Genomic DNA, 27,764 nt, shown 5'->3' on the forward strand with positions numbered 1-27,764 from the left:
TTATAACTTTGGAGTTGGGCATATTAAATATTAAAATCCCAGAAATGACCATCAGATAAACAAGGGCCAAAGCCAAAGTAATTCCAGAGACTACCTTCTCTTTCCTTCAGCAATACCACTCTCCCTGGGTAAGGCTCATCATTCATTGCCTTCATGGATTCCTATTTATTTAGAACATAGTCATTGATCCCTCTTTACTTTTTAATACAAAAACATATAACTTTTTGGATAAACACAAGTGGTGAGAGACACAGGTAACAAGTGAGCTCTGAAAATAACGGTTCACAGCGTCTCCAAATGAGGCTTAGTAATCCTTTCCATCGTGTAACAGAAACTGACGCAAATCACAGAAGATGCCTCCCCCACCCCCCCATCGAGGCCCAGGAAGAGGCTGCCATCCAGGGGCTGTGCACACGTGTCCAGCTGCGGTGCTGCCAGTGAAAGACAAGTTTACAACGCACAGTACGACAGCGCGTGAGGAGCGTCAGACCTGAGGTCTGTTTATACAAGTACGTGGACTATGGCCTCTTGTAGGTATGTCCCATCACTGGGCACAGAACGCTCTGATGACAGAAGAGCCCCTAAAGCTAGCTAGAAACACTGCGGGGCGGGGGGGCGGACAAAAAGGGACAACCTGTCCGTTGTATGGACATACAATGGTGTGCACAGCACCAAGTATGTCACACCATCAAAGCGCTGTCTTGCAGCGGCAGTACACGCTCGGTGTCCTACCCCACGTGAAATGTGCACGCTTCACGTGCAGACGCCGCGTGGGCTGAAGGGGCAGCCCGCAGGTCACAGCTCCGCAAGACTGTCGCTGGCCTGTCCATGCCACACGGACGTGCCGCTGCAAGGCTCCGGAAGGATGTCCTTTACTGCTGGTAATTTCCGTACTGGCCCTGCAAGAGACCAAGACACAGATTACACCCCAACAGTCCTGCGTAAGAGGGTCCACACCCAGGGGTAAGACAGACTCCCCCCCCAACACACCCGCCAACACCCAGGATGAGAGGTGGAGGGAAAATAAAAGGCAAGCGACCAAACAGCCTCTGCCTGTCTCCACGAGGCAGGCAGATAAGCGGCCTTCCAGAAGCCACTCTCCAGGCGGCAGCTACTGATTTAGGTCAGAGGGCGGAAGAGGCTGGTTCACCCAGTCACACAGCAGCTCACTGTGCTGGGCCTGGTCCCGGTGCCTCAAGTCGCGGCCCCACCCTGAGCCTGCCGTGAACAGGTCTGTGACGGGCTCCCCCAGCCACAGACGACACTGGCACCGCTTCCGGCACGCTCGGGAACATTCCAAACTGCTCTCTTCGAGGTCAGAAAGGTTTTCTCCTTCACTGCCCTGCCCTGGGCTTGTGTACTCGTGTTGAAAACTCATCGTCCAAGTAGGACTGGTCCATTCTCTCTCTTCAGGGAGCAGGGTGAGAAGCATTTAAAAAAATAAAATACAGACCTTACCTATTCAGGTGCCTGAGGAAAACATCCGTCTTCCACGTGGTGCCTTGAGATTTCATTAGCCGTGTAAACGGCCATTAGTGCCTGTGACCCAGCACAAAAGGCCACCGATGGACAATCACCCCTTGCAAGGGGCTCTCTTCAAAGGAGGTTCCGAATATGCCCAGGATAAGTCTCCTCCCGCCCCACTGCCCTGCTCCTGGCCTGAGCTGCAGACGCCAAGGCTCCTCCTGACTGACTCACCTGAGACACACCTGGCCACCTCAGGACCTCTGCACGGCTGCGTCCCGTGGCTGGCTCACTCTCATCCTCACGTCCTGGCCCCATGGCACCTCCGCTGAGAGGCCCCAGACACTTACATTCACCAGTCATGGGTTTCTCTCCCACCAGGAGGGGCCGACATCCATCATTGACCGCCCTTCTCCCCCACGCCTCCAGGTGGAAGTCAGAGGCATCTGAACTTAAGCTTGATTTTCTCTCCACAGCCCTCTGCACCCCGAGAAATGACAACTACCTCAAGCAGCCCAGGCCGAAATCCCTGGGGCCTCCCCGACCCGCCTCTCCCGCATGCCCCAAGTCCAGTCCACCAGCAAATCCCGCTGGCACCACCTCTGAGAGCACCTAGAGTCCCGGAGACTCTCACCTCTCTCCAGCAGCCACTGTGCTTTCACCGAAGGCCCTGACAGCCTCCAGGGCCCCACCCCACGCAGAGCAGATCCTCGTCAGGTGGGTGAGGCCTCCCTGCCGTCCTGGGAGCCTGAGCAGCTCTGCTCAGGTCTGATGGCCTCGCTGTCGCCCGAGAGGGCCTCCCCGACCTGGTCTGTGCCAGCCCTGCCACCCGTCATTCCGTCCCTTTGCCCTCTGGGTCCTCTTCCCAGAACTACCTGCCGCTGCTCCATCCCGGCGCCAACAGCGCCCGGCTGTGTCAGGTGAGATGCAAGCTCTAGAATCTGCCTAGTCGCCGTGGCCCCCAAGCGCGCACCAGACACCCGACGCTGCTAGGCACGCAGGAAACACCCGAGGTGTGAAAGGACAAGGACACAGAGCCAGCTGTGTCTGACCGAAGAGGTAATTTTTAAAAACCTTACAGGCTCAGAGAATTAACGTTCTGGAGGGACCCCGGGTGCCAGTTCACCCTGTGTTATTGTTTCTCTTGACCACAGGGGAAACCTTCGTCACGTCTGACGCACGCAGGGGCTGCAAGTCTGGAAACGGGCAGAAGGCTTGCCTGCTCGTAGCCGTAAGGCCGCTGCTGCTGGGCGGACGGGCCCGTCTGAGACGCTCGGTAGCTTCCGTACTGCTGGCCTTGTCCCTGCTGGTAGCTGGAGTACTGCGAGGGGGCGCCCTGGGCAGGCCCTAGAACACATGCGGGAGCCGTGAGACCACCCCATGCCCCCGTCCGCTCGAGCCCCTGATGCTGGCACCCGTTCTCCCTCCACATTAAGCCCATGCAGTGAAAGCGCCACAGCTGGCGGCTGCGCGGAGTCCCGCGCGGTTCGCAGCTGTGCTCCCACCCCCACCCGGATGGAGCCTGGGGGCCACTCTCAGCACCCCGGGCCTGCTTCCTGGGACCAGCTTACACCAGTCACGGTGGTCACTGTAAACACGAGAGTCAAACACACAGCAAATGGTGAAAACACGCGCGAGATGGTAATCGTGCCTCCAGAGCCTAAGTAGATGGTTTAGGAGAAACTGACAAAGGCCGAGTGTTTTTTCCAAAACTGGTTGTTTCTAGGGCTGGGGCAGGGGAAACACTGTGGTCCCAGAAAGAAGAAAGTGCTCTAAACCAAAAAGATGGGGCACGTCCAAGGGCCACAGGCCCAACCTGAGCTCCCAAGAGGCAGGGCTGAGATGGTTTGAACAATAAAAGAAAGAAGTTTGGATTGTAACTCAATGTGTAAAATCAATACCCGTGAGCACCTACCAATATAAATAAACGATCAATAACTAAGTGAATGGGGGAGAAGAGACCCATCTTCCCTACAGAAGAATTCCAAACAATCTATGTAGACCAGCGGTCCCCAACCTTTTTGGCACCAGGGACTGGTTTCACGGAAGACAATTTTTCCACGGACGGGGGAGGGGGAGATGGCGATGGCTCAGGCCATAATGCAAGCGACGCGGAGCGATGAGGAGCGGCAGATGAAGCTTCACTCACTCGCCCACGGCTCACCTCCTGCTGTGCGGCCTGGTTCCTAACTGGCGCGGACCGGTACTGGTCCGAGGCCCGGGAGTTGGGGACCCGTGATGTACACAGTGCCCCCTTGAGTGGGGCTGGACCCAGTGACGCCAGAGTCTGGAGGAGGAGAGGGAAGGAAGCCCAACACTGGGGAGGCCTGGCAGACGCCCTTGACCATGTGACCAAGGCCAGACTCAACGGAGGCAAGTCATGCCCACAGGAGGGGACGCAAAGGCACTTGGCCGTGGTCTTCTTTCCAAAACTCAGAACCCAGGCCAGACAAACCCAACCTGAGGGGGGCGTCTAGGAAGTGCCCGGCCAGCCCTCCTCAAAAGTGCCAAGGTCAAGAGGGACGAGGAAAGTCTGAGGAACGTTCGCAGCCCAAGGAGCTGTGGGGCTGATGTCATGTGGGATCCTGGACTGGTCCCGGACAGAGAAGGAGATGCGGGAGAGCCAGTGAGATCCGAAGAAACTGGTTCAGTCCACGGCCAAGCACCAACCTTGGTTTCTTAGCTGTGACCACAGGGCCCCGGTAATGGATGAGGTTAACCATGGGGGGACTCTCAGCTTTCCTAACAGCTTTTCCAGAAATCTACAACTGTTCCAAAGTAAGAAGCCTGCTGGGCGCCCACCGAATGACCACGTTCCTGTGATGGACCCCCCCACCGCTTACCATAGCCTTGCTGCTGCCCGGGGTAGCTCTGCTGGTTGGGGTACTGCTGCTGGGAGTATGTCTGCTGCTGGGCTGTGCCCTGCTGGTACCCCGCCTGCTGCTGGCTGTACTGTGAGTTTCCTGCAGAGGGAAGGAGACATGAGCTCATTTCCAGAGAGCAATGGCAGCTCCGCTGTCCCTCAAGGCATGGGCAGCTTTGGGTTCCCTAGACCGAGTCCACTGCTCCAGTACCTCTTCTTTTCCACAACAATTCAAATTATTTTGTTTTATTGGGTTGGCCAAAAAGCTCATTCAGTTTTTAAGTAAAACTAAAACACAGTTTTCAATTTCACCAAGAACTTCATAGAACAACGTATTCACCGTTTTGTTCCACTACCTTCTGCCATTTTCCAGGTAACTTCATAATTCCATCTTCCCAAAACTTTTTATCCTTTTGAGCAAAGAACTGTTCCAGGTGCCTTTTACAGTCTTCCAGGAAATTGAAATTTTCTCCATTAAGGGAATTCTGTAAAGACCGAAAAAAATGGAAATCCAAAGGTGCAACGTCTGGTGAATACGGCAGATGAATCAGAACTTCCCAGCCAAGCTGTAACAGTTTTTGCCTGGTCATCAAAGAAACATGGGGTCTTGCATTATCCTGATGGAAGATTATGCATTTTCTGTTGACTAATGCTGGGCGCTTTTCGTCAAGTGCCGCTTCCAGTTGGTCTAATTGGGAGCAGTACTTGTTGGAATTAATCGTTTGGTTTTCTGGAAGGAGCTCAGAATAGAGGACTCCCTTCCAGTCCCACCATATACACAACTTCACCTTCTGTGAATGAAGACCGGCCTTTGGTGTGGTTGTTGGTGGTTTATTTCGCTTGCCCCCTTATCTTCTTCCGTTCCACGTTACTGTACGGTATCCACTTTTCATCGCCTGTCACAATTAGTTTTAAAAACAGAACGTTTTGGTTACGTTTACGTAGAGACTCACAAGAGGAAATACAGTCAAGGAGGTTTTTTTCGCTTAACTCATGTGGAACACAAACATCAAAGCGATTAACATAACCGAGCTGGTGCAAATGATTTTCAGAGATGGATTTGGATATTTTGAGTATGTCGGCTATCTCCCACGTGGTACAACGTTGATTGCTCTCAATTAATGTCTTGATTTGATCGCTATCAACTTCAACTGGTCTACCCGACCGTGGGGCATCATCCAGCGAGAAATCTCCACATGAAACTTCACAAAGCACTTTTGACACGTTGGATCAGTCACAGCGCCTTCTCCATACAATGCACAAATCTTTTTTTGCATTCTGGTTGCGTTTTTACCTTTCTTGAAATAATAAAGCATAATAGGCCAAAAATGTCGCTTTTTTTTCTTCCATCTTCAATATTAAAATGGCTACACAAAAATTCACCAGTTTTGATTTTTTTTTAATGCACAGATATGACAGCCGTCACACACAGTCTAACAAAATTGTTCCGAATGAAGTTAAAGACAGCTAAGTGCTACTAGAGCCGTCTTACAGGGAAACCGAATGAACTGTTTGGCCAACACAATACTTTCTCTTACTATCTTAATAGAAATACAAATATATTGCCAAAGTGAAGAGGGTAATGCAATTAAGACAAAGACCAACACCAGTGTTGTGGGTAAACTGTGTCCCCCAAAAGAGCTGTTGAGGTCCTGACCCCAGGAACCTGTGGCCTTATTTGTAAATAGGGTCTTTGCAGATGTAATTAGTTAAAGGGAGGGCATACAAGGTTAGGGTGGGCCCTAATCCAGTGACTGATGTCCTTGTAAGAAGAAGGAGATCTGGACACAGACACAGGAAAAGGCCGTATGATCCCCACAGTTCAAAGGGACCCCAGAAGTTTTGGGACACCCTCGTTTTATTGGCAAACGTGCAAGCCAGGGTTCCAGCTCAGACCTATAACGTGTTTTCCTGTGACTTTATGAATGAAAAGAGGCAGACGTTTGCCCCTGTGTTCTGCATCTATATGTGGGTACAGTCCCAGAGATGTTTTAGGTTCACTTACTTTTTCTTTTCCCAGAGAAAATGGCTTAATTCTCATTTTCAAAACTCTAACTAATCAGCCAGCACCCGTGCTAAAAGCCTCATTTTGGAAGAAAGCTCATGGTAAGAAAACAATTTGGGAGAGCAGTAAATGTATTACCAAATAATTACCAACAGTTAAGAGGGAGTATTGGGGACTTCCCTGGTGGTGCAGGGGTTAAGAATCCGCCTGCCAATGCAGGGGACACGGGTTCGAGCCTTGGTCCGGGAAGATCCCACATGCCGCGGAGCAACTAAGCCCATGCGCCACAACTACTGAGCCTGCGCTCTAGAGCCCGCGAGCCACAGCTGCTGAGCCCACGTGCCACAACTACTGAAGCCCGCGTGCCTAGAGCCCGTGCTCCGCAACAGGAGAGGCCACCACAGTGAGAAGCCCGCACACTGCAACGAAGAGTAGCCCCCACTCGCCGCAACTAGAGAAAGCCCGTGCACAGCAAAGAAGACCCAGTGCAGCCAAAAATAAATACATAAAATAAATAAATTTTTTTAAAAAGAGGGAGTATTAACAACCATTTAAAAATCTTTCTACACGTGTGATGGAAAAGAACCTAAAAATAGAATATATATATACGTGTGTCTCTCTGTGTGTGTGTGTGTGTATAACTGAATCACTTTGCTGTACAGCTGAAACACAACATTGTAAATCAACTATATTTAAATAAAACTTTAAAAATAAATAAATAAAAATCTTGCTACGAAGTCTTCATAATGCAGGTCTTAAGAGTTTTAGATTGGTGTAGAGACTAAATTCCATTCCATTTTCAAAACACCTTTATAAGAAGACCAATTTAAGTTTAGTTTCATCGTTTTCTTCAAAACCACAGTGTCTGGCCTTTAACCACAGAGTGTGGGTCTTCCTCTGCACGAGACCCCATCCTCTAGCAGGAGCAGGCGGGGCGAGGGGACCCGGGGTGTTTACCCCCTGTGGCGCCAGACAGCCTGGAAAGCAGGGCTGCTTGTGGTTTTCTTGTTCTTGTCTTTGTTTTTAGTTAATTAAGATTTTTATAGATTTTTTTTCATTAAAAAATTTTTACTTTATTGTTTATTTATTTATTTTTGGCTGCGTTGGGTCCTCATTGCTGCGTGCGGGCTCTCTCTAGTGGCGGCGAGCAGGGGCTGCTCTTCTTTGCAGTGTGCGGGCTTCTTACTGCGGTGGCTTCTCTTGTTGCGAAGCACGGGCTCTAGGCATATGGGCTTCAGTAGTTGTGGCTCACAGGCTCTAGAGTGCAGGCTCAGTAGTTGTGGCACGTGGGCTCAGTAGTTGCGGCACATGGGCTCTAGATCGCAGGCTTAACAGTTGTGGCGCACAGGCTTAGTTGCTCCACAGCATGTGGGATCTTCCCAGACCAGGGCTCGAACCCGTGTCCCCTGCACTGGCAGACGGATTCTTAACCACTGCACCAACCAGGGAAGTCCAGTAAAATGTAAGTATTTTAAAACTGGGGTCCTGATAACGTACATTTTAAAATAACAGCTTTATTGAGAGCGAATTCATGTAGAAAGGCTTAAAACCCCATAAGGAAGTTCAATTTCCAGCTGCGCAGAACAATGAAGGAACACACGCTCTACAGCACAGGAGCTCTTCTCCAAGGTGGGCTCTGAGGAATCTGCTGGGTTTTCTGATTGGTCACTATCTAAGGAAACACCTTGACAGCTTTTCCCTCCTCACAACCATGACCGGTCCCAGCAACAATGGCCGATGGGACGGCCGATGGCCAAGGAGGCGTCAGTGACCAGTGGAGACCCAGGTTCACTGTCTTTGTGAGAAACGCATCGGAGAAATTCATCAGAGACTTGGCAGGTTTTCTCCAGGGTTTCAGAGTTTTGGGGTCGGTCTGCATAGTCTCATGTCTTACAGCCCCTTTTCTCTTTCTAGGATAACGGGTAAAGGAGCTAATTCACAGCAGCAGCCGCCGTGGCCTAGACACAGCAGGTATGCAGGGGGTGAGAAGCCGACGCAACTCTCACGCACCCAGGAAAACCTTCTGACCCGGGGCCAAATCCCAGTCGAAGACGGACCTGTATGGACAGCTCTGAAAGGAGAGAGGCAGCACTCCTTTGAACAAGCCTCAGCGATTCTCAGGAGGGTTTCGTGGGAGCAGCAGAGCGGGGGAGCCCAGACTGCTCTTCCTAGAACAGCCTGGGACAGTGACGGCGGCTCCAGGGCCTTCCCTCCACCACCGGCAGGTACAACGACTTCTCTTGTTTTTCGTCTCCTTTTCATTTGTTTCTGTCTTTAAGAATCTTGCAACATTCTGTGACGTGGCCGTGAAGAAAGGAACCACTTACTTGTGAAAGAAGAGGCTGGTGTTGTCATTAAACACGGCAGGACCGTGGCCGTAGAACAGCCACAGGCACTAATGCACAAGGGTGACCAACCCGTCTACACAACCTCGTCGCCAAGCAAAGATGAGCCTCAGGGACCCGCGTGGCAGCCGTTTGGGGCGGAGCCGTCCCCACCATCCCCAACGCCCGATCACAGTCACCGTCGCCATCGGGAGAAGCGCCCCAAACAGCGGTGCTGCAACCCCAGGACTGGGGGGTATGGGCGGGTCTGGGGGGCCACAGGGTTAGTGCTTTGGTTTTCAGTAAGTTTGACTTCTAAGTGGGCGATTCAGAAATAAAAAAACAAACCAAGTCCGTCTTCAACAGGTCCGGGGAGGAAGGCCCCCGCCCCCGCCCGGCCTCATCATCTCCATCGCTGTCCCAGGTATTTCTCCAGAGGCTGTTTGTGGTGTGTGTGCCCTTAGCGCCCTTTGTTTTACGCAGCAGGTGGCACCCAGACACCCTGGTCCTGTACACCTGGCATGACCCGGGGGAACATGCCACAGAAGCGCCCTGGACATGTCACAGCAGACACTGGCTCCATCCAGCCTTTGCTCCTGCAAACCTCACGGACAGGAAATGCCATGGGGACTTCCAGGTTTCCTCTGTAGTGGCCCCGACAGCAACAGTGTCCCGCTCGGCTGGGTCGGCCATGCCCTGGCCCCTTCCTGACACTGGTCCTCTTATTCCGGGGACCCCACAGGGCTCCTGCCAGATACCACCTCCTGTGCACAACCCCAGGACCAGCCACCCGTGCCCCTCGAGGTTCCCCATCCCGCTGGGGGACAAGTCTAATGACTAGAAAGTTCTTTCTGTTGGCTTCAGGCGACCCCGTTATTGCTCCCACCCAACACCCTGCCCCTCTCAGGGCCACAGGCCACTTAGCGCCCAGTCCTCTCGGAGCAAACTGCCCCCCGCACCTCTCACCCTAAACAAGACCCGGCAGGCCACCGGCTGTGGAATGGCCGGTACCGTGTTAACACGTGCAGGGGTCATTAACAAGGTGGAACACAATGCTTCCAGGTCCAGGAGGAAACTGTGTCATGTGCCACACTCGCCTTAAAAGAAGTCACTGAATGTTTTAGCAAACTCCTCATCAATTATGAAAGACAAGCGTACGTAACCCAAAGCGAGGGTACAGAACTCTGCACTTCAGACTTCAACAAGCTTGTCCCAGGGAGCAGCACGCGAGGCAGGCGGGGGCCCCTCCCGTGGAGGAGGCTGAGCCCCGCTCTCCTGGAAGGGGAGGGGAAGTGGGGAGTTGGTGTTTACTGGGGACAGGGTGTCCCTTTGGGAAGGCGAGAAGGCTCTGAGATGACGCGGTGATGATGGTGGTCGCACAAGAGTGTGAATGTGCTTAGTGCCGCTGAACTGTGCACTTAAAAATGGTTAAAATGGTAAATTTTACGTTTTTTACAACTTAAAAAGTCACCCCAAAAGTCACATTTTCGAGTCATCTGTTCTGTACGTATCATCTGTCTTTTCCTCTCCGGGCCCCTGGCAGCCTTGCCATTGTCCCCAGTCCTGACGTCCAGACCAAGGCCCAGGACCACGCCACCCTGTGAGCTTAATGGCTCCTATCCTCTCGGGGCCCCTGGGGCGGTGGGAAGTCCCCAAACCCGAGAACCGTGTGAGAAACGACTATGCCTGTTTCTTCCCAAATCCGTGTTTGGTGACGTCACCTCGGCGGCTTTATCGGCGCCCGCCCCCATCTCCATACGCCCCACGCCCGTCGGACCCGGAACCAGAGGCCCGGTCGCCTTACCGCCCTCGTAGTAGTGCTGCGTGGACTCCTCAAACGACCGGTCGTAACTCTGCTCTGTGTAGGACGCCGGCTGGTAGGCATAATCGCCATGTCCTGCAAGCAAACAGGGTGCCCTGCAGTCAGCGGAGGCCCCGGCTGCCCAGACCCAGGAGAGACCGCGTGAACTCAGCCGTCGGGTCAGGAGACCCCGGCGCGGTCCAGTTTCCCTAGACGGAACCCATGGGGGCACTTCCTGCCCCGGTTCCCTTCCTTTAAAGTGCAGACGGCCGCCTGCTCCTCGGGGCGGTGTGAGGATCAACTAGCCACGGTTTACAGAGTGTACTCGGTGCCCGACGCGTGACACGCACGTGGACGTCAGCTCTTAATGTCGCTACACGGTCACCATCCCCGCGCCGGCTCCCTTCGGAGTGCGTGACACCTCGTGAGGCCCGGCCACCATTCCACAGAGGGGTCACGGCTTGCCCTGCCCTGGTCTTGGCCACCTCCCCAGCGCCAGACCTGCTCACTCACCCCTGCCTGGGGGGTCCTCCCCAAATCCCACCCGTCCTCTGTGGCCATGTTAAACGCCACCTCCACAAACCCTGGGGCCATTTAGAGATGCCTGAAAGGTGACACGGAAAAGGAAAATAAGCTGCAGGAGTTGTAACTGAGCAGCCAGGAGGAGAGTGTTACGAGACAGTCAGCTCATGTTTGTCACCTTCCTGAAAGCATCTCACAATGAGCTCGTGTCCATCCTCAGGACCGCGCACCCAGCCCCAGGGGGGCCAGTGCCGGAAGCTTCTCTCAGCAGAGACCAGCCACCCCCCCCAAAGGGGACTCTGGGTGCCTTGCCGGCGGACGTCGGGGGCTCTGGGGTCTGAACTGGGAACGACCAGCGAGCAGCGGACGGAAGCCACTGCAGCCTCACCGTCAGGGTAGTACTGCTGGTTCATGGGCTCCGAGGCGGCCTGGCCGTGGCCATACTGCTCGCCGCCGTAGTACTCCTCCTGGCCCAGGTACTGCTGGGACGAGCCTAGGGGACAGCGCCGGACGTCACCTCCCCGAGCCCCAGAACCTCCCCAACAGGCCCCCCGATCAGAGGACACTCCACCAGGCCCGCCAGGGGACACAGGGAGGCCTGCCCCACGCACTGCACACACCGCCCCTCCCCACCGGTTCCCTGCACCGGGGGCGGGGCCTCACCTTGCTGGGAGGGCCGGTAGGGCGCCATGGGCCGCTGCCCCATCATGCTGCCCGCCTGCCCGCTCTGGCCCATCATGGCCATGGACTGGCCCTGGTAGTGCTGGCTCCCGCCCTGTGCCGCGCTGTAGTGGGACGAGGCTGCCTGCTGGTGCATCATGGACACTGGGGGACACGACAGACCCCGCGTAACCCAAGAAGCTCCCGGGCGGCACCCCGCAGACCCGCCTGAGCCCTCCTCCCGGGCTGGGCCTGTGCAGCTCCGCCCCGCGAGGCCACGCCACCCTTCCTGCCAACGCGCCTTTGGGCAACTCATAAAATGTGAAAGGCCGGCCCCCACGCCCCTAACTCCCCAAGGCTAGTACCAGAGGAGCCTATCGCCTCGCCCTCCCCCGAGCCTCGGGTGTCGAAGGCTCCGGCTCCGGTGGGGGCCCCGCCTGCCTGTCCTTTCCTGCCACCCCTGCTCGGGACCCTCCAGGGCAGCACCGTCCAGCACAGGGGGACGTGAGCCACGTCAGAGAATGAGAAGAAACAGGGGAAAATCTATTTCAGGGACGTTTTATTTGACTCAATATATCCAAACTAGATTGTTTTCAATATGTAATTAACGTAGCGAGAGCTAAGGAGACACTTCACATTCTCTTTTTCTGTTCTAAGCCTTTGAACCCCGGTGCGCCTGACTCTCGTGGGACACCCCGGTTGGGACCTGACGCTTCCCAAGTGCTCAAGGCCCCACAGCCCCACCTGCCCCATAGCCTCCCACTCCTGTGCGCTGGCCGCCACCCAGTCCTCCCAGCGGGGCGGCTGCCGCCCCTCCTCAGAGCCTCCCCTGAAGCCGCCCAGCCCCCGCCTCGCCCCTCGCTCGGGAGCTGCCGGAGGAGGGTGGCCCTGGGGACCACACTGGCCTGCGCTGGAGGGGGCGGGGCCTCTGGGGGCAGTACCTGGGTTGGACTGCATGTTGATGCTGGCCCGGGACACGTAGCTGCTGATGGCGCCCTGGCCCTGCAGGGGGATGGTCTGCGAGGCCGGTCCCGAGTGGCTGTAGCCGGGCCCCGAGCCGTGGCCGCTGCCGGACATGCTCATGGAGGTGGTGGGCAGCGTGCTCTGCGCCGTCTGCTGCAGGGTCACGTGGTTCGGACCTGCCAGGGCGGGGGGGGGGTGCTGAAACCCACCAAAGACCACCTCTGACGGCAGCCCTGGCCTCGCGCGAGGGTGCCCCCCCCGCCCCCCCGGGCCAGCTTCCTTCACGCGGCTGTGGGGAGGGAGGCTGACCACAGTCAAGGGCGCAACGGGCGAGGGACACGGGCACGTGACCAGGAAACGCACACATGTGCTGAGCGCGCAGAGGGGCCGCCTCCTCCCCGTTACCTTATCAATGGTTCCCGACGGCTAGTGGCGGTTCTCCACCCAAGGACAGGAGCCCCACACGGAAGCCCGCGCTCTGAGGTGACGCAGCCCCAGTTCGCAGGGGACCTGGAATAGGGGCCTTATCCCTCCGCGTGTCACCCCGAGCACGTGCGCCTGCAGCAGGGCCTCCGGGAGGAGAGGGTCCCCACCGCGGCGGCCGGCCGCCCGGGAGCCCAGTCGGTGACCCCATTGTTCCCCGGAACCAACCCAGAGCCCAGCGCACCCAGGGCCGCTCACCGTTGCCGATCTGGGCCTGCATGAGGGAGGATGGTGGCAGGCCCGCGCCGATGGCGTCGCTGAGGCTGCCCTGGGAGTGCAGGCCCTGGCCCGAGCCGCTCTGGGACAGCCCTCCGGGGCCCAGTGCCAGGCTCTGGGTTGGCGGCTGTGGCAGCGGGAAGGGCACCGAGAGGGTTAGCGTGGAGAGTGGCCACCAGGAGCCGCTCCAGGGGCTCAGCCACCCTGAGACCCACAGCCGTACTCCACGGCCGCCGGCCAGCACCTCCAGGGTGGGACGCCACCCTCACGCGGCTGGACGCCACCGACGGCCGGCCCGGACACCTCAGGCCAAGACGGAAATGCTATGCCAAGCGTTCCCCGGGCTATCAACACACACTTGGAGGTTCAAAGCCGGGCCCCCCTTTCCTGGGACTCAGGGAGCTGCGTCCACCTCACCTTGCCCACACCCGTCCCCACCCCTCTTGGTCTCAGCTGGCCAGCCGTCTCTGGCCCTCACACCCGCTGTGCACCAGGGCACTTGCACGGCCTGTCCTGTACCTCAGCACCAGGTTCCAGGGTGCTACCCCCCCCACCCCCAAGCCCACCTCTGATCACAGGAGGCAGACGGGAGATGGAGCTTACCAGTGACCCCTGGCAACCTCATCTCCCAGATCTGGACCAAAGAGCAGCCCCGAAGGTCTGGACAATACTGTCTACACCTGGGCCCCCCACCCCGTGGCAGGCACTCACGGCGGGCAGCAGGGACTGCATGTTCTGGTTAGAATCCGCAATCGTGGCCAGGTAGACCAGGTTCCGGTGCAGGATCTGCTGGTACCTGCAGGCGAAGGCGCAGTTGAGGGGGAGGAGGCTGCCCTGCCCTGCAGCCAAGCCCCTCCCCGGGGAGGGGGGTGCGTGGGCAGGTGGCACAGTGCTCTGCGGTCCAGGATGGTGGGGGGAGACCCCCAACCTGGTGGCCAAGGGGGAGTGGCTACCGGGTCTTTTCAGAGAATGGGGGGCGGGTCGGGGGGGCGGGCCCAGGGGACACAGGAGGGGCTGCCAGGGCACGAGCCTCCTCGGGCGGACCCGGCACTGAGCTAACTGGATACCCCAGCCCCTGCAGAGGCACTCAGTGCCCGGCCCTGGGATCACACGAGGTCCCACCTGGAGGAGCTTGCTGTCCCCTGGTGCGGCTGGCCTGGGCCCCCCCAGTGGTCCCCTCTCCCCCACACTCCCACTTCCCTCCAAACCTGCCCACCTCTCCCTGAGGAGCCACCCAGGGGAGCTGACCCAGCAGCTTAGCTGACCCCGAGGCCCCACTCGCTCAGGCCACCAAGCCCCAGAGGCAGCCGGGAGGGGCACGGGCAGCCACGGCCACTCACTGGGTGCACTCAGCCGTCTTGCCCTTGCTCTGATAGTCCAGGATACACTGGATCAGGTGGTGGTTCTCATCCAGCATCTGAAGGAGAAGCAGACGTGAGCGGGGGAACACGGTGCGTCCGCGGGCGGCCCGTTGCGGGGCTCGTGAGCCTCGGCTCACGGCTCACGAGGCCCAGCGGTGCCCGTCAGCAGAACTGCCCCCTCACGGCCCCAGCCAGCAGGGCCGAGCACTTTCCACATCCCTGTGCCAAGCACGCAGCCCTGCAGGCGCCAGGGCCCATCCCTCCCCCCCACCCCCGCCCTGCGCCCTCAGTCCAGGTTCTCACTCCGCACAGGAAACCCACAGCCTGCAGGACCCGTTTTCTAGGGCCCTTGGCCCCGGTGCTTCTGTCCAGCAAGGGTGGACCCGGAGTCTGGAGTGTGAGGCCCACAAATCACGGCCACACGGTGGGGACTCCGGGGGGGGGGGCAGCCTGCACCCCTGCGAGCATCTCCTAGACCCACAAAGCTGCTGCTCCAGGACGGCCACTTGGCGACAGCACCTGGGTGGCCCACGGAGACCAGGAGGGGACAGAAGCTGCAGAAGAGGGAGGAAGGTCGCGTGGGAGCATGGGAGGGGCCGCACATGGCCGGCCAGGAGGCCTGGCGTGGACACTCCCCACCTGGACGCGGGAGGGGGTGGGGGGACCCAAGCGCCAAGGGCCTGCCCTGTCACGGCCCTGCTCGCCTCTCCCTCCCCGCTCAGCCCCTGAGCCTTCAGGGTTGATTTCCCTTGTTCGGGTTTTTTTAGTTATAACCTCCTCCTCTATGCTTGAGTGTTTTCTCCCCACTGTGGAGATGGATGCCCAAATTCAGCCATTCCCCACCCTGGCCAAGGAGCCGGCCCAAGACGGAACCACCAGAGGGCGCTCTGGGCTGGGGCTGCCGGTGGAGCCCACCCATAGGCAGGCGATCAAACCCAGGGGGACTGGGCATCCCGGCCGTTTGTCCAGGAAGACTTCCCCAGATGAATTAAGAAAGGAAAACCACCACCAAAGGCCATGCCCTCTCCCTCTCAGAGCCACCCTTAAAAGGCTCCACGGGCTCTACCTCCTGGCCTCACGATGCCTGGCAGGAATCCTCTCCCAAGGCCACACACTCGGCACGCACGGATGTCCATTTCAGCGTCATTCGTGTCAGCTCGAAAAAGGGGGGACGCCAAATGCTCAATGACGGGATGACTTAAGCAATGACAGGAAACCACAGGATGAGTTGTTAACCAGACATTACGAAAGTCTTTGTAGTTTTTACAAGCAGGAGAAAATGTTACACTGTTAGGATTTTTTTTTTTTTAAGCAAGGTACTAACTTCACTGAGATGAAGTTTTCCATAACTTCACTGAGGTGAAGTTATGGAAAAAAGACCAGGACACGCTGCGGGGAGGATGGCGGGCTGGGTGTGCGCTGAGGTCCAAACCCTCCCAGACCTGGGTGGTGGGAAAGGGATGAAGACAGTAACCCTTCAGCAGGACAAAGTGAACACAGCTGAGGTAGCACCGCAGGCAGCAGGATTCTAGAAGCGGAAGCAACTGGAAGAGCAAGAACTGAATTAGCAGGACCCAGGGCGCCGGATGGGACACAGACCCACACTGGGGACCCACCAGGCTTGGGAGGGTTGAGACTCTGGGACCTTCCCCACAGCTACTTGGCAGGAGTCCCCAAGGGGGGATTCAGGGAAAATGACCAGCCCGGGAGGAAAGTGCCAGACATCGAGAGCAGGGGGACACCCCTAGCCAAGACCTCAGATGGATGACCCGCACCAGCGTTTCCCGGAAGCCTGCAAATTAGATCCAGCAAAACCAGCGACAGAGGCCAAAAGCTGGGGGAGACGAAGATTATGCAAGAAGGAAACTTAAAGTACAAAAAGAAAGAAAACCCAACCACTATTAACGTCCTCAAAGATAAAAGAAGTTATTGGATCTATTTTAAAAAAATGCTATTAAACAGAACAGAGAACAAAATGAGCTCTGGGGTATTTAAAATAAATCGACCACAGCAAAAAAGTCGACAGAAGAGTTGGAACATGAAGTAGTAGAAAACTCCTAGACAGCGGAGCAAAAGACCGATGTAGAAAACAGAAAGGGTAATGAAGTTGAAGAACAATCCAAATGGCCAAAAACAATTCTTCTAGGACTTTCAGAAAGACAGGAAGGAAGAAAGTCATCCAAAAATAATTGCTCAAGGGACTTCCCTGGTGGTCCAGTGGTAAAGAATCCGCCTTCCAATGCAGGAGACGCGGGTTCGACCCCTGGTCTGGGAACTAAGATCCCACATGCCATGGGGCAACTAAGCCCGCACGCCTCAACTAGAGAGCCTGCGGGCCGCAAACTACAGAGTCCATGCCCTCTGGAGCCCGTGCACCATAACCAGAGAAGAGAAAATCCGCATGCTACAACTAGAGAGAGAAAAAATCTGCACACCACAACTAGAGAGCAGCCCGTGCGCCACAACGAAGAATCCGCGCCACAATGAAAGGTCCCGCATGCCGCAACTAAGACCCGATGCAGCCAAAAAAATAAAATAAATAAATAAAATGTATAAAAATCAAAAATAATTGTTCACGACTTTTCCTCAGAACTTGAAGGATGTGAGCGTCCAGATGGAAAGGTTCTCAAAGGGCCCAGCCTGACAGACACACTGGGTCACAGAAAGGTCCTAAAAATGAGTGGAGTGAAAAGCACAGTACTGAGCGCCTCCACACAGGACAGAAGCTTCGGGCAGCCAAGGAGCAGTGACCCAACTGCGAGGGAGACTCTACAGGAGTGACAGCAGGATCAAAAGCAGGAACCCGAGTGATGACCAAACCCTCGAGAGACTTCCAGAGGAGGGATGACAGGACTTGAGAGAGACCTCACGGGGGAGATGGCTGGTCCTGAAGGAGACTTTCGGAGGAGGGGTGACCTGATCCCGAGAGAGACCCCGGAGGAGGGATGGTGCAAAGCTGAGGAGGGATGAACCGATCCTGGGGGAGACTTCCTGAAGACGGATGGCCCGAATCAGTCAGAGGCTTCCTAAGGAGGGACACCCCTATCCTTGGAGAGACTTTCTGAGAGGGATGACCCGACCCAATCCCCAGGGAGACTTCCTGAAGACAATGACCTGACACTGAGGGAGACTTTCGGAAAAGTCATGACCCGATCCTGTGGGGGAGGTTCTGAGGAGGGATGACCCCATCCTGAGAGAGCTTTCCTGAGGAAGGATTAGCCAATTCTGACAGGGACTTTCTGAAAAGGATAACCTGACTAAAGGTGTCTTTCAGAGGAGAAAGACTGACAGACTACCTGAGCTGAGGAGGCTTCCATGGCTGGAAGAAAGTCTGGGATAAACTAGCGAGAAGTGATTCAAAAGAAAGTGAGGGGGCTTCCCTGGTGGCGCAGGGGTTAAGAATCCCTGCCAGTGCAGGGGACATGGGTTCGAGCCCTGGTCCAGGAAGATCCCACATGCCGCAGGGCAACTAAGCCCGTGCACCACAACTCCTGAGCCCGCGTGCCACAACTACTGAGCCTGCGCGCCTAGAGACCCTGCTCCGCAACAAGAGAAGCCACTGCAATGAGAAGCCTGTGCACCACAACGAAGAGTAGCCCCCGCTCGCTGCAACTAGAGAAAGCCCGTGCGCAGCAATGAAGAAACAAAGCAGCCAAAGATACATAAATAAAAATAAATAAATAATTTTTTTTAAAAAAGTGAGATTGCCAACTGCAGGGAAAAGAAAAGACTGGGCAGGAAAAATGATTATGTGATCCCGCATGGAACAACAGTTTTTTGGGGTTTTTTTGCGGTACGCAGGCCTCTCACTGTTGTGGCCTCTCCCGTTGCGGAGCACAGGCTACAGACGCGCAGGCTCAGCGCTCATGGGCCCAGCCGCTCCACGGCATATGGGATCTTCCCGGACCAGGGCACGAACCCGTGTCCCCTGAATCAGCAGGTGGACTCTCAACCACTGCGCCACCAGGGAAGCCCTGGAACAACAGTTTTATCATCAGAGCCAGAGGTGAATCTAATCCCAACCACCAGGAAGTCATACTGGGGCAATGGGAGCACAGGTGTGTGGTGGGGGGGGCATGCTAATGAGCCAAGGCCCCCTTTTCCAACATCATTATGTGAGGCCAACAAATGTTATGGATTTTGGGAGGTCATTAGGTTCAGATGAGGTCACGGGGGTGGAGCCCCCATCAGGAGGTCACTGCCCTTGTGAGAAGGAGACAACACCAGAGCCTCCTCTGTCTGCTGTGTGAAGACAGCGAGAAGATGACGGTCTGCAAGCCAGGGAGCAGGTCCTCGCTGGGAATCAACTCTGCCACCACCTTGGTCTCGGACTTCCAGCCGCCTGGCTGTGACTAATGAATGTCCATGGTATTCTGTTATCATAGCCTGAGTGGATTAAGTCAACAGACAATGCTTAAAGCTAAAAGCATTCAAGAAGTAGCCACTTGGTTTAGTAATGATGAGAGCCAGAGGGTGCTGCTGGGAGGTGGGGAACAGCACAGGGGTGGAAGAATGACCCTAATTTGTAATACAAGCTCCACAGCACTATTTGATTCTGTATGTGCAGGCAGGGTTTTGATGAGTAACCTCATCTAACCTAAAAACAAGAAATACGTGACAGGAGGGAAACCCTGGCTCTCTCCAGATTGGAGATTACAAATACAGATTTTACTTCTTATATGCATTTGTGTTCACTGAAATTTCTAAGAGAGGCATTTGTTACTGTTATCATTTAAAAGGTGATTTTATTATTATTATTTTTTTAAAGTTTCTTTTTTTGATCTTTAAAATTTTTTTCCTTTTTTCTATTTCTTTAATATTGGAGTATAGCTGATTTACAATATTGTGTAAAAGGTGATTTCAAAGTGTCTGGGATTGCCGGGGCTGGGTGGGTCCAAGGGCTTACCTACTCTTCTCTCTACCTGGTGTGTGTCTAAAAATGTGTATCCCTCGTACATAGCTGAAAAATAAAGACACCGCTTACACTGACGGGAAGAGTAACAATCTACTTCTTCATGTACTTATTGCTGTCTCCTGAGCTTTCTCACAGGTGATTCTGTGTATTCCTGCACCAGAAGGCACGTCCCTCACTCTCTGCCCTCTTGGGGAAGCCTGATTTTCTATAGATTCAGGGGGTGACGGGGCAGGTGATGTCGCAGAGAAAGGCTCTGAAGCCTGAGGGCTGAAACCCAAGCGCCAGGCGTGGCCCAGGGCCTCCGGAGGCGAGGATGCTGGGGGCAGAGAGTAGAGACGGTGGCCACACCATCTGGAAGAGCTGGAGCTCAGCATCGAGGGCCACAGCTGCCGAGTGGTGGTGAGATCCCCATCTCTGAAGGCCCGTCCTAGGCCCAGGCAAGCATGGCAGAGAGGCGGCCCGACCCCGTTCACGCTCACAGCGGAGCAGGTGGCAGGCGGCCGGAGCTGGGGAGAGATGGCCGTGGGCACACGTCTGCTTGGTGCCACAGGCGGCAGCGTGTCGATCATGATTTTAGCAGCGGACACCCCGGTGGGCACCCAGGGACGGCATCTGGGCCGTGGCTGGAAAGCTGACTGGGAATGCGCCGGTGGAGGTGAGAGGAAGCGCAGCCCAGGTGGAGGGGACAGCACAGGTAAGAGGCCTGGTGGAGCAGGGCGCGTCCAAAAACGGAGACAAAGTTCCAGGAACCTGGAGAAGAGGGTGTGGCACGTCGGAGACGGGGAACGGTGGGGCAGCTGGGGGACAGGGAGTCCTGTGCCCAGCAAAGAGGGTGACTTTCTGAACCTCAGCCTGGGCTGACTGCAGAGGCTGATAGGCCCAAGGTCACAACACACATGGGCGCATCCGTTACCCGCTACTGCATTACAAACATCCCCATGTGCTGTGGTGAAAGCAACAGTTCCTTAGTTCTCGTGATTCTGGGCTGTCAGGGCGGGTCTGCTGCGGGTCTCACACGGGCTCAGCACTGGGGTCAGTTCGGGGCTCCTTCTGCACGCGGCCATCCTGGTGGTCTCAGGACTCCGAGAGGGCACCCGAAAGCACAGGCCTCACACCAAGCCTCCGTCGTGCTGGCGGACATCTCAGTGGTCAGAGCATCACGAAGCCAAGCCCGGTGTCCCCATGGGGGCGGGAACACGGGTGCAGACCCGGGGGGTGTCCTTCCTTGGCTGCTGTTTCTGTGACAATCGACCACAGGCTTTACAAGGGACTGGACTCGGCTGTGAGGGAACTGATGACCAACGTGAGAGCTCCGCTGCCCATGGGCCTGCCTGGCCGTGAGGACACGCAGGCGAGGACGCAGGGCCCGGCTCAGGGGACATGTCTGGGGCTGCGGGCGCCACATGTGGGGTCCAGACTGGGTGGGTGAGGGAGTGAGGATGACAGGGAACTGGGAGGGCGAGGGACTGGGGGTCCCAGAGACCACAAAGAGCTGGGCTGGGGCCACCGGGGGAACCTGGGTGACGACCTCTGAAGGGGGAGTGGCCCCTCATGACAACCCTGGAATAGGGGCCACAGAGGGGCCTGGAAGCCCTGAGGCTTGCTGCTGAGGGGGGCTCAGGTCACCCCACAGTGGGCAGAAAGACCCTTGACAACCTCCCTGTGGCTGTTTTTGTAATTAACAAAGGTTGCTGTCCTTTAAGCGGGAAGAGGTTCAGGACTGGCCGCAGTCCAAGCAGCCCCAAGGGAAGGGTGGGCCTTGCACCTCCCACCCTCGGCTGCCATTCCAGCCAACCTCGGATAGTTCTGGAAGCATCCCCTGCCCCCCGCCCCCGCTGTGTGCACACAGGGAACATCCCCGTCCTGCTGGTCTCCCATCCTCCCTGATATCTTGGAGACTGTCCCGTTTCAGCCACAAAGATGCCCCCCTCGTTGTTTCCGAGGCTCCAGAGAATTCCACGGAACAGACAAACACGTGGTACTCAGTCGGTCTCCGGCTTCTGTAGCTACAAACAAGGCCACAGTGCATGCCCCCCCCCACACGGGGTGGACTCCACGTGAGATCATTCCTGGGAACCACCCGAGGCATGACAGGGACAAGCCCGGGGCCAGCTGGAGAGTGGGGTGAGCGTCACCAGGTGGCTCAACCCTTCTTCCCACCGCAGCTCTCAGGGCCGACGTTGCTAGTCGATCACGGCTTCTTCTCCCCAGCACACGGGCAGCCACCACCGCAGGGGACGTACGAGCTGCGCCGCAGACTCAGCAATGGACATTGACAGGACCCCTTCGAACATTTACCTGATTGGAGAATCCGTAAAGCAGGTGTGTGGGTTTCAAAAAACCCCAAACGTTACTCCCGTGGTGTCCTTGGAAGGGGCTGGCCCCCGCCTCGTGGTCCTACCTGTGTCTGACACACGTGTTCAACTTCCAAAGACTCTAAGACACGTTAACGTGGACACAACTGCAAACACATGTCCACCTTCCTCAAGCGACTCGGGGCCACCTCCTGTCTCGGTCACCACCGCTCCGCCCCCGAGAGTGCGGCTCCTCCGCCTCCTCACACGACCCTGGACTCCATGTGGTTTCCTGTGGTTTGGAATCTCCTCCCCTTCAGAATCCACTCATCACTTCCAGTCAAGGGTCCAATCAAAAGGCTGAGACTGTCACTTGCAAGGTCATGTGCCATCCTGTGCCAAGTGATCACGTCTAACCGCAAGCGCGACGACGATGATGACGACGACGACATCATCCTCCTTAAAACAAGGAACCTGAGGCCCAGAAGGGGCTGGGCTGTGCACTGTTACAGCTGAATGAGAGTCTGAACCCAGGAAACCACGCCCCCCCAGCTCCACGGGACTCCACCCTCACCCCATCCCAAGGGCCCACGGCCCACTGCCCATCCTCCACCCCTGCAACAGAAAGAACCCTGAGCAGCCCCGGTGCAATCGCCCATCTGCTCAGGACCGGGACCACGTTTCAGGAGCCTTTGCTGCACAAACATCACATCTAGCACCTTCTCCCTGGAGCCTTTTGACTCCTGTCACGTTCACGCGGCAGGGTGTGCAGTCGTGGTGCCCGCCACAGATCAGGAGGTCCAGGCTGGCCCGACTCTGCCCAGGTCCTGCAACTTGGGGACATCGGCACCAGGCCCCCCTCGCTCCGGGGGTGGGACGGCAGCTCCTACTCGCAGCCCGGGGATCGCAGGTGACTCCCAGCACAGAGGCCGGTGCCCAGGCCCTGACCACTGGCCCAGGGAACAGGCTAGGGGCACAGGGCCGGGCAGTGGGGACACCTCGAGTGAGTGTCACAGGGCCCCTGACTGCGGCCCCTCCCTCCGCCTCCAGACTCTGGAACACAGACACAGCCCTGGAAGAGGCAGGCGACTGCTTTAGGAAGGGATGGGTGGACTTTACCCAGGTGCTTCCATTGTCCACCAGAGGGCACCCAGGGCAACACCTGTGTTGGAGCAGCACCTGCAGGAGGGCTCTGTGCCAGGTTTCACTGGGCAGAGGGGACAGAGGCCTGGCGGTGGCTGTTCCCTCCCGGAGGATACACTTCCCCACCCGCAGGGGCTGCACTCAGAGCCCTCGGGGCAGGTTCAAGTGTGCTCAGGGGCAGCGCCCTGGCCCGGGTCCCCGCCCCTCCCCAGGGCTGGGCCCAAGGACCAGAGTGAAGGGACACCATCACTGCCATCCCTGAAGACCCTTCCCAGGTTCTGCTCACTGGGGAGAAAGCGCTTTCAGAAATGATTAATTAGCCAAGTTCGTGGGACTCTCAGAGTCCCCAGGCCATCCTCAACTGTGAAAGCAGCTCGAATATTATATTTTATTTATTTATTTATTTATTTATTTATTTATTTATTTATTTTCAGTACGCGGGCCTCTCACTGTTGTGGCCTCTCCCGTTGCAGAGCACAGGCTCCGGACGCGCAGGCTCAGCGGCCATGGCTCATGGGCCCAGCTGCTCCGCGGCATGTGGGATCTTCCCGGACCGGGGCACGAACCCACGTCCCCTGCATCGGCAGGCGGACTCTCAACCACTGCGCCACCAGGGAGGCCCAGCTCGAATATTTTAAATGGTTAATTTACCTCCCTTACGAATTAGCCTACACATTCTTTTTTTTTTTTTTTTTAATATTTATTTGGTCGCTCCAGGTCTTAGCTGCGGCAGGCAGGCTCCTCAGTCTCAGCACGTGGGCTCCTTAGTTGCAGCATGCATGCGGGGTCTAGTTCCCTGACCAGGGCTCAAAGCCGGGCCCCCCGCACCGGGAGCGAGGAATCTTAACCACTGCGCCGCCAGGGAAGCCCCTGTCCCACATTCTCTAAGAGAAGTTTCAGGTCTGAGAGAGCACAGGGCATCCCCCTGCAACCCAGATGGCCATCCCTTACCCCTGTGCGCCCACCCCTGCCCCTGGGCACAGAGGACGCGGGGGCCAGGCCGCCGCCCTGTTGGTCTCACTCTCCCGTGCCAGACCCATACCAGCTGCCCACCTGTCCCGCAGCTCCCGTGGAGCCTGTCTCTCCCTGCACGAGGTGCTGTGGGTACAGAGGGACAAGCCACCATTCCCGCTCTCCGGCCAAGGAAACAAATTAAGGAAACCAATACAAACAGTAATGACAAAACTTACATTTATTAAGCAAATACTATGTGCTACGCGGCAACAAGGCCCCCCCATGGCAGCCGAGGCCCACTCCCGGGGGCCCCTCCAACGTGCCCCAGCCCAGCTGTGCGGCCCGCGGAGACGGCGGCAGCCCCACCCCCACCGGTGGTGTCTGGAGCACGGCCTCTGGTCCCAAACCAGGGCGAGCAGCGCAGGGCAGGTTCCAGCCTGCAGGCCAGCTGGCCAGCTACAGGGCCACTGGAGTTAGTTTGCTGAGACACGGCTCACCTCCACCTCAGGACCTCTGGCAAAGTCACATCCCCTGTGGTTCTCACCTGCGTCGCACCTGCACTAATGCTATGCTTGGTCACCACAAGCAAAACCACCTGAGCACGCAGCCCAGGCGCCCCAGATCAGGCTGGCTCTCCCAGCCCCCCCAGTTTTGGCGCCTGTACCTGCTCCTTGCAGACCAAAAGCAGGACCACCCAAGACTTCCTCAATCTTTGGGACCCTTCCTACCCCTGCTCCTTGGTTCTCCTTGTCTGGCACACCCCTCCCCCACGCATCCTCTTTTACGAGTGAACTGTGTCTCTCAAAATGATACGTTCAAGTCCTAACTCCCAGTGTCTGTGATCAGGGCCTTATTTGGAAATAGGGTCTTTGCAAATGTAATCAACTTACATTTGAGGTCACACGGATTCGGGTGGGCCCTCAATCTTGTGACTGGTGTCCTTATGAGAAAAGGGAAATTGGACACAGAGACACACACAGGAAGAGGGGCCACACGAAGATGGAGGCAGAGGTGGGGGGGACGCATCTGCGAGACGAGGAGCTCCAAGGGCGGCCAGCAAACCCCAGAAGCTCAGAGGAAAGCCTGGAACAGATCCTCCCTCAGAACCCCAGAAAGGAACCAACCCTGCCAACACCATGACTTCGGACTTCTGGCCCCTGGAACTGTAAGAAAATTAATTTCTGCTGTTTTAAACTACCCCGTTTGTGGTCATCTGTTACGGCAGCCACAGGAAGCGAATACAACTGCCTATCCCAAACACTTGCACTAATGGAACCAGTGTCACAGATGCTCCAGCACGTACCAGACACTGACTATGCCGGACACTGTGCCAACCTGGGGACACAACAAGAACAGGTCAGCGACAGGAAAACCTGGGAGCCCAAGTGATGTGTCAAAGTGCTGTACTCACCACATGACTGCCAAGGGGGCATGAGGAGGGGACATTTCAGTGGGGCCTTGAAGGCTGAGTAGGAGTTTGCCGGGCAGGCTCCTATCCAAACATACTCTAAGGACATGAGTATACTTCTTGCTCTCTTACTACCTTGCGTGCTTCCAAGGAACCCCTGGCTTTTCTCCATGCTCTGAGCATGAGCACGTGCTGTGGACACAGAGTGTAGAACACGGACCTCTCATGCCCTCTCAGGACACCACTAAAAGAGCCCCTGGTCTGTATATTTACGGACAAAACACCAAGGTGAGTACACAGACTGCGAGCCCTATCAGGTCAAATCAGGTGATAGCCTAAGGTGAAGACCCATCTCCAAAGGTCAGCAGGCAGATTTTCTGCCCCGGGATGCAGTCTTTCTGATCTGAGGTTTGGAAGCAGTGCTCCAACACACACTTTTGCCTGGAGACTTCGGGGAGCTTTAATAGGGGCTGGGTGCAAAGAGCAAAGTGCAAATAACTGGATGAATGTTGACGCCAAGGCACCTTCAGGAACAGTGACTACACTCATCACACTTAAGCTCCAAAAACCAGGGTTCGCAGAGGCCCTCGGGCTGCCAGCGTGTGCATCTGAGCCACAATGCTTGACTCCGCCCAGCCCATTGTCCCACACGGAAGTCACTGTCGGGGCAGAGACCCTAGAGCCGCTGTCTGGGTTTGACTCCTGCTCCACCACTTGGCAGTGGGCACTCAGCCTCCCTATACCTGTTCCCTGATTGATAAAATGCGCATGACGATAACCACCACAAGCAAGTAAATGAACTAAGACCTGCAAAGCCCTCAGAATAAGGCCTGGTATACAGTAAGCACCCCATAAGTGTTGACTAAACAAATAAAAACACCCCACTTTTAAACCTGTATTTCTCCTGCTCCTCAAGTCATCTCTTTCCTATTTAGCGTTTACTGAGGCTTCTCATTTGTCAAAACCAGTCACAGCAAAAGTAGTCTCAAAATAGCCAAGAGGCTGAGAACAAGTCCCCCAGGTCCTGTCACGTCATCAAGGAAGAAGGGCTATGACCATCAAGGTGAGTCCCTTGGGGAAAAAGGAGGCTCATGGAAACCAAGGGATACTGCCAAGGACCCCAGATTAGAAAAGAAAACAACTTAGCTACCAAAGACACTGAGAAAATTCAAACGGGAACGACTAACACCCCCTTTCTTCTGAGCTTATCTTTTAAACACAAACAGTAGGAAAATTTAAATCTCAATTTCAAAACTTAAGACTTTGTTAAAGGTGCCCCCAAACCCAGGAGAAGGTTATCTCTAGAAAACCACGAGGCCAAACTTACAGAACGCGGGCAAGGCTGTAAAGCGAATCTGTAAAGTTTCTGTTAGGTGAGAAGGCTGGCCAGGTGTCATGCTGAAAAACAATTTGACACGCGAATAAGGGCGGCGAAGCTTGGCCAGCAGGTCAGCCCCGAGGTGTCGCGCGCTCCTTAAAGGGCTGCGTGTCTGCTGGAACGTCGTCCCACACTCTGGATGCGCCCCTTTGTGCCTCGGACTGCCAACACCTAAGGCGGCGGGCGTGGCCGGGTCCCCGTCTCCCCATGCGCCCCGTGGCGCCTCCACCAGTCAAGCTGCGCGCAGGGACCGGGGACGCCCACCTCGCAGAGCCACGGCTTTCGCCAGCCAGCCGGGTCCCCTTAGCGCGCCGAGCAGCCAGCGGACACCACCCCGCGGGCACCCGGTCCCGCCGCCTTGCGCCCCTGCCCGCAGACCCTGGTCCCGAAAGCGGCGGGTCCCCACTGTGCCCGGCGCGGCCCGGGGTCGTTCACGGCTTGGCTCCGCCGACACCACCCCGAGGGCCGCCCCACGCCCCCGCCCAGGCTGGCGCACACCGGCCGCGAAGCGCGCGCCGGGCCACGGCGGGGTCGCGGCGGTCGGCTGCGCCCCGGCTTTGTTCGAGCCCCGCGCCCGCCGGCTGCCCTCGACCCGGCCCGGCACCCGCCCGCACCCCGCGGCCCCGCAGCCCCGGCCCGCGGCCCCCATCCCACCTTCTGGATGGTTTGCTGCGTGACCTCCCCTTTGCCTCTCGGCCGGGCGGACGCGAAGGCCACCGACATGGTCGTGGGTGCGGGATCAGCCCGAGATCATCGGGGTTTATTCTCCGGCTGCTCTCGGCGGCCAGAGGCGCTCATTCTCCGCAGTCGCTGGGGGGCGGGGGGCAGGGGGGCGCCGCGCCGTGGGCTCGCCCGCCCCTGCGCCGCCGCGTCGCCCTCGGGCCCGCCACGCCGCCGCCCCGCCCACCGCCTCAGCCCGAGGACGAGCCCCACACGGCGCCCCCGGGCGGCCGCTCTGCGCCCCGCTCCCGGCCCGCCGCCACCCTGCCGCCCCCCGCACCCGGCCGCCA

General features: G+C 56.9%; 1 protein-coding gene and 1 long non-coding RNA gene across 3 annotated transcripts; one reads left to right on the forward strand and one right to left on the reverse strand.

Moving 5' to 3' along the window:
• The first annotated feature begins 381 nt into the window (after nt 1–381).
• On the forward strand, nt 382–2,699 carry LOC309816839. Its single transcript, XR_014296064.1, has 3 exons — nt 382–509; nt 1,941–2,523; nt 2,619–2,699. It is a non-coding gene; the product is annotated as an uncharacterized lncRNA (long non-coding RNA).
• Nucleotides 501–27,627, reverse strand: SS18L1 (SS18L1 subunit of BAF chromatin remodeling complex). Of its 2 annotated transcripts, XM_082644616.1 has the most exons (11): nt 27,409–27,627; nt 14,642–14,718; nt 14,013–14,097; nt 13,284–13,428; nt 12,581–12,778; nt 11,643–11,804; nt 11,368–11,472; nt 10,461–10,553; nt 4,308–4,427; nt 2,684–2,811; nt 501–899 (listed from the first exon to the last, which is right to left on the reverse strand). In XM_082644616.1, the coding sequence occupies exons 1-11, from the start codon at nt 27,475–27,477 to the stop codon at nt 873–875; spliced, it is 1,209 nt and encodes a 402-aa protein (XP_082500742.1). In that variant the 5' UTR covers nt 27,478–27,627; the 3' UTR covers nt 501–872. The 2 variants fall into 2 exon arrangements, with proteins under 2 accessions (XP_082500742.1, XP_082500741.1); XM_082644615.1 differs by lacking the exon at nt 501–899 and having other exon boundaries at nt 2,517–2,811.
• Between the last annotated feature and the right edge of the window lie 137 nt (nt 27,628–27,764).

Source organism: Mesoplodon mirus, assembly GCF_964341445.2.
Source record: "Mesoplodon mirus genome assembly, chromosome: 15".
NCBI lineage: Eukaryota > Metazoa > Chordata > Mammalia > Artiodactyla > Ziphiidae > Mesoplodon > Mesoplodon mirus.

Excerpts from the sequence above, each read along its gene's own strand:
- SS18L1 (XM_082644615.1), bottom strand. The coding sequence starts at position 27,477 with ATGTCGGTGGCCTTCGCGTCCGCCCGGCCGAGAGGCAAAGGGGAGGTC. Across the intron at positions 14,098-14,641 it reads AAGACGGCTGAGTGCACCCA|GTACCAGCAGATCCTGCACC; the intron begins GTGAGTGGCCGT and ends CTTCGCCTGCAG. Across the intron at positions 11,805-12,580 it reads CAACATGCAGTCCAACCCAG|TGTCCATGATGCACCAGCAG; the intron begins GTACTGCCCCCA and ends CGTGTCCCCCAG.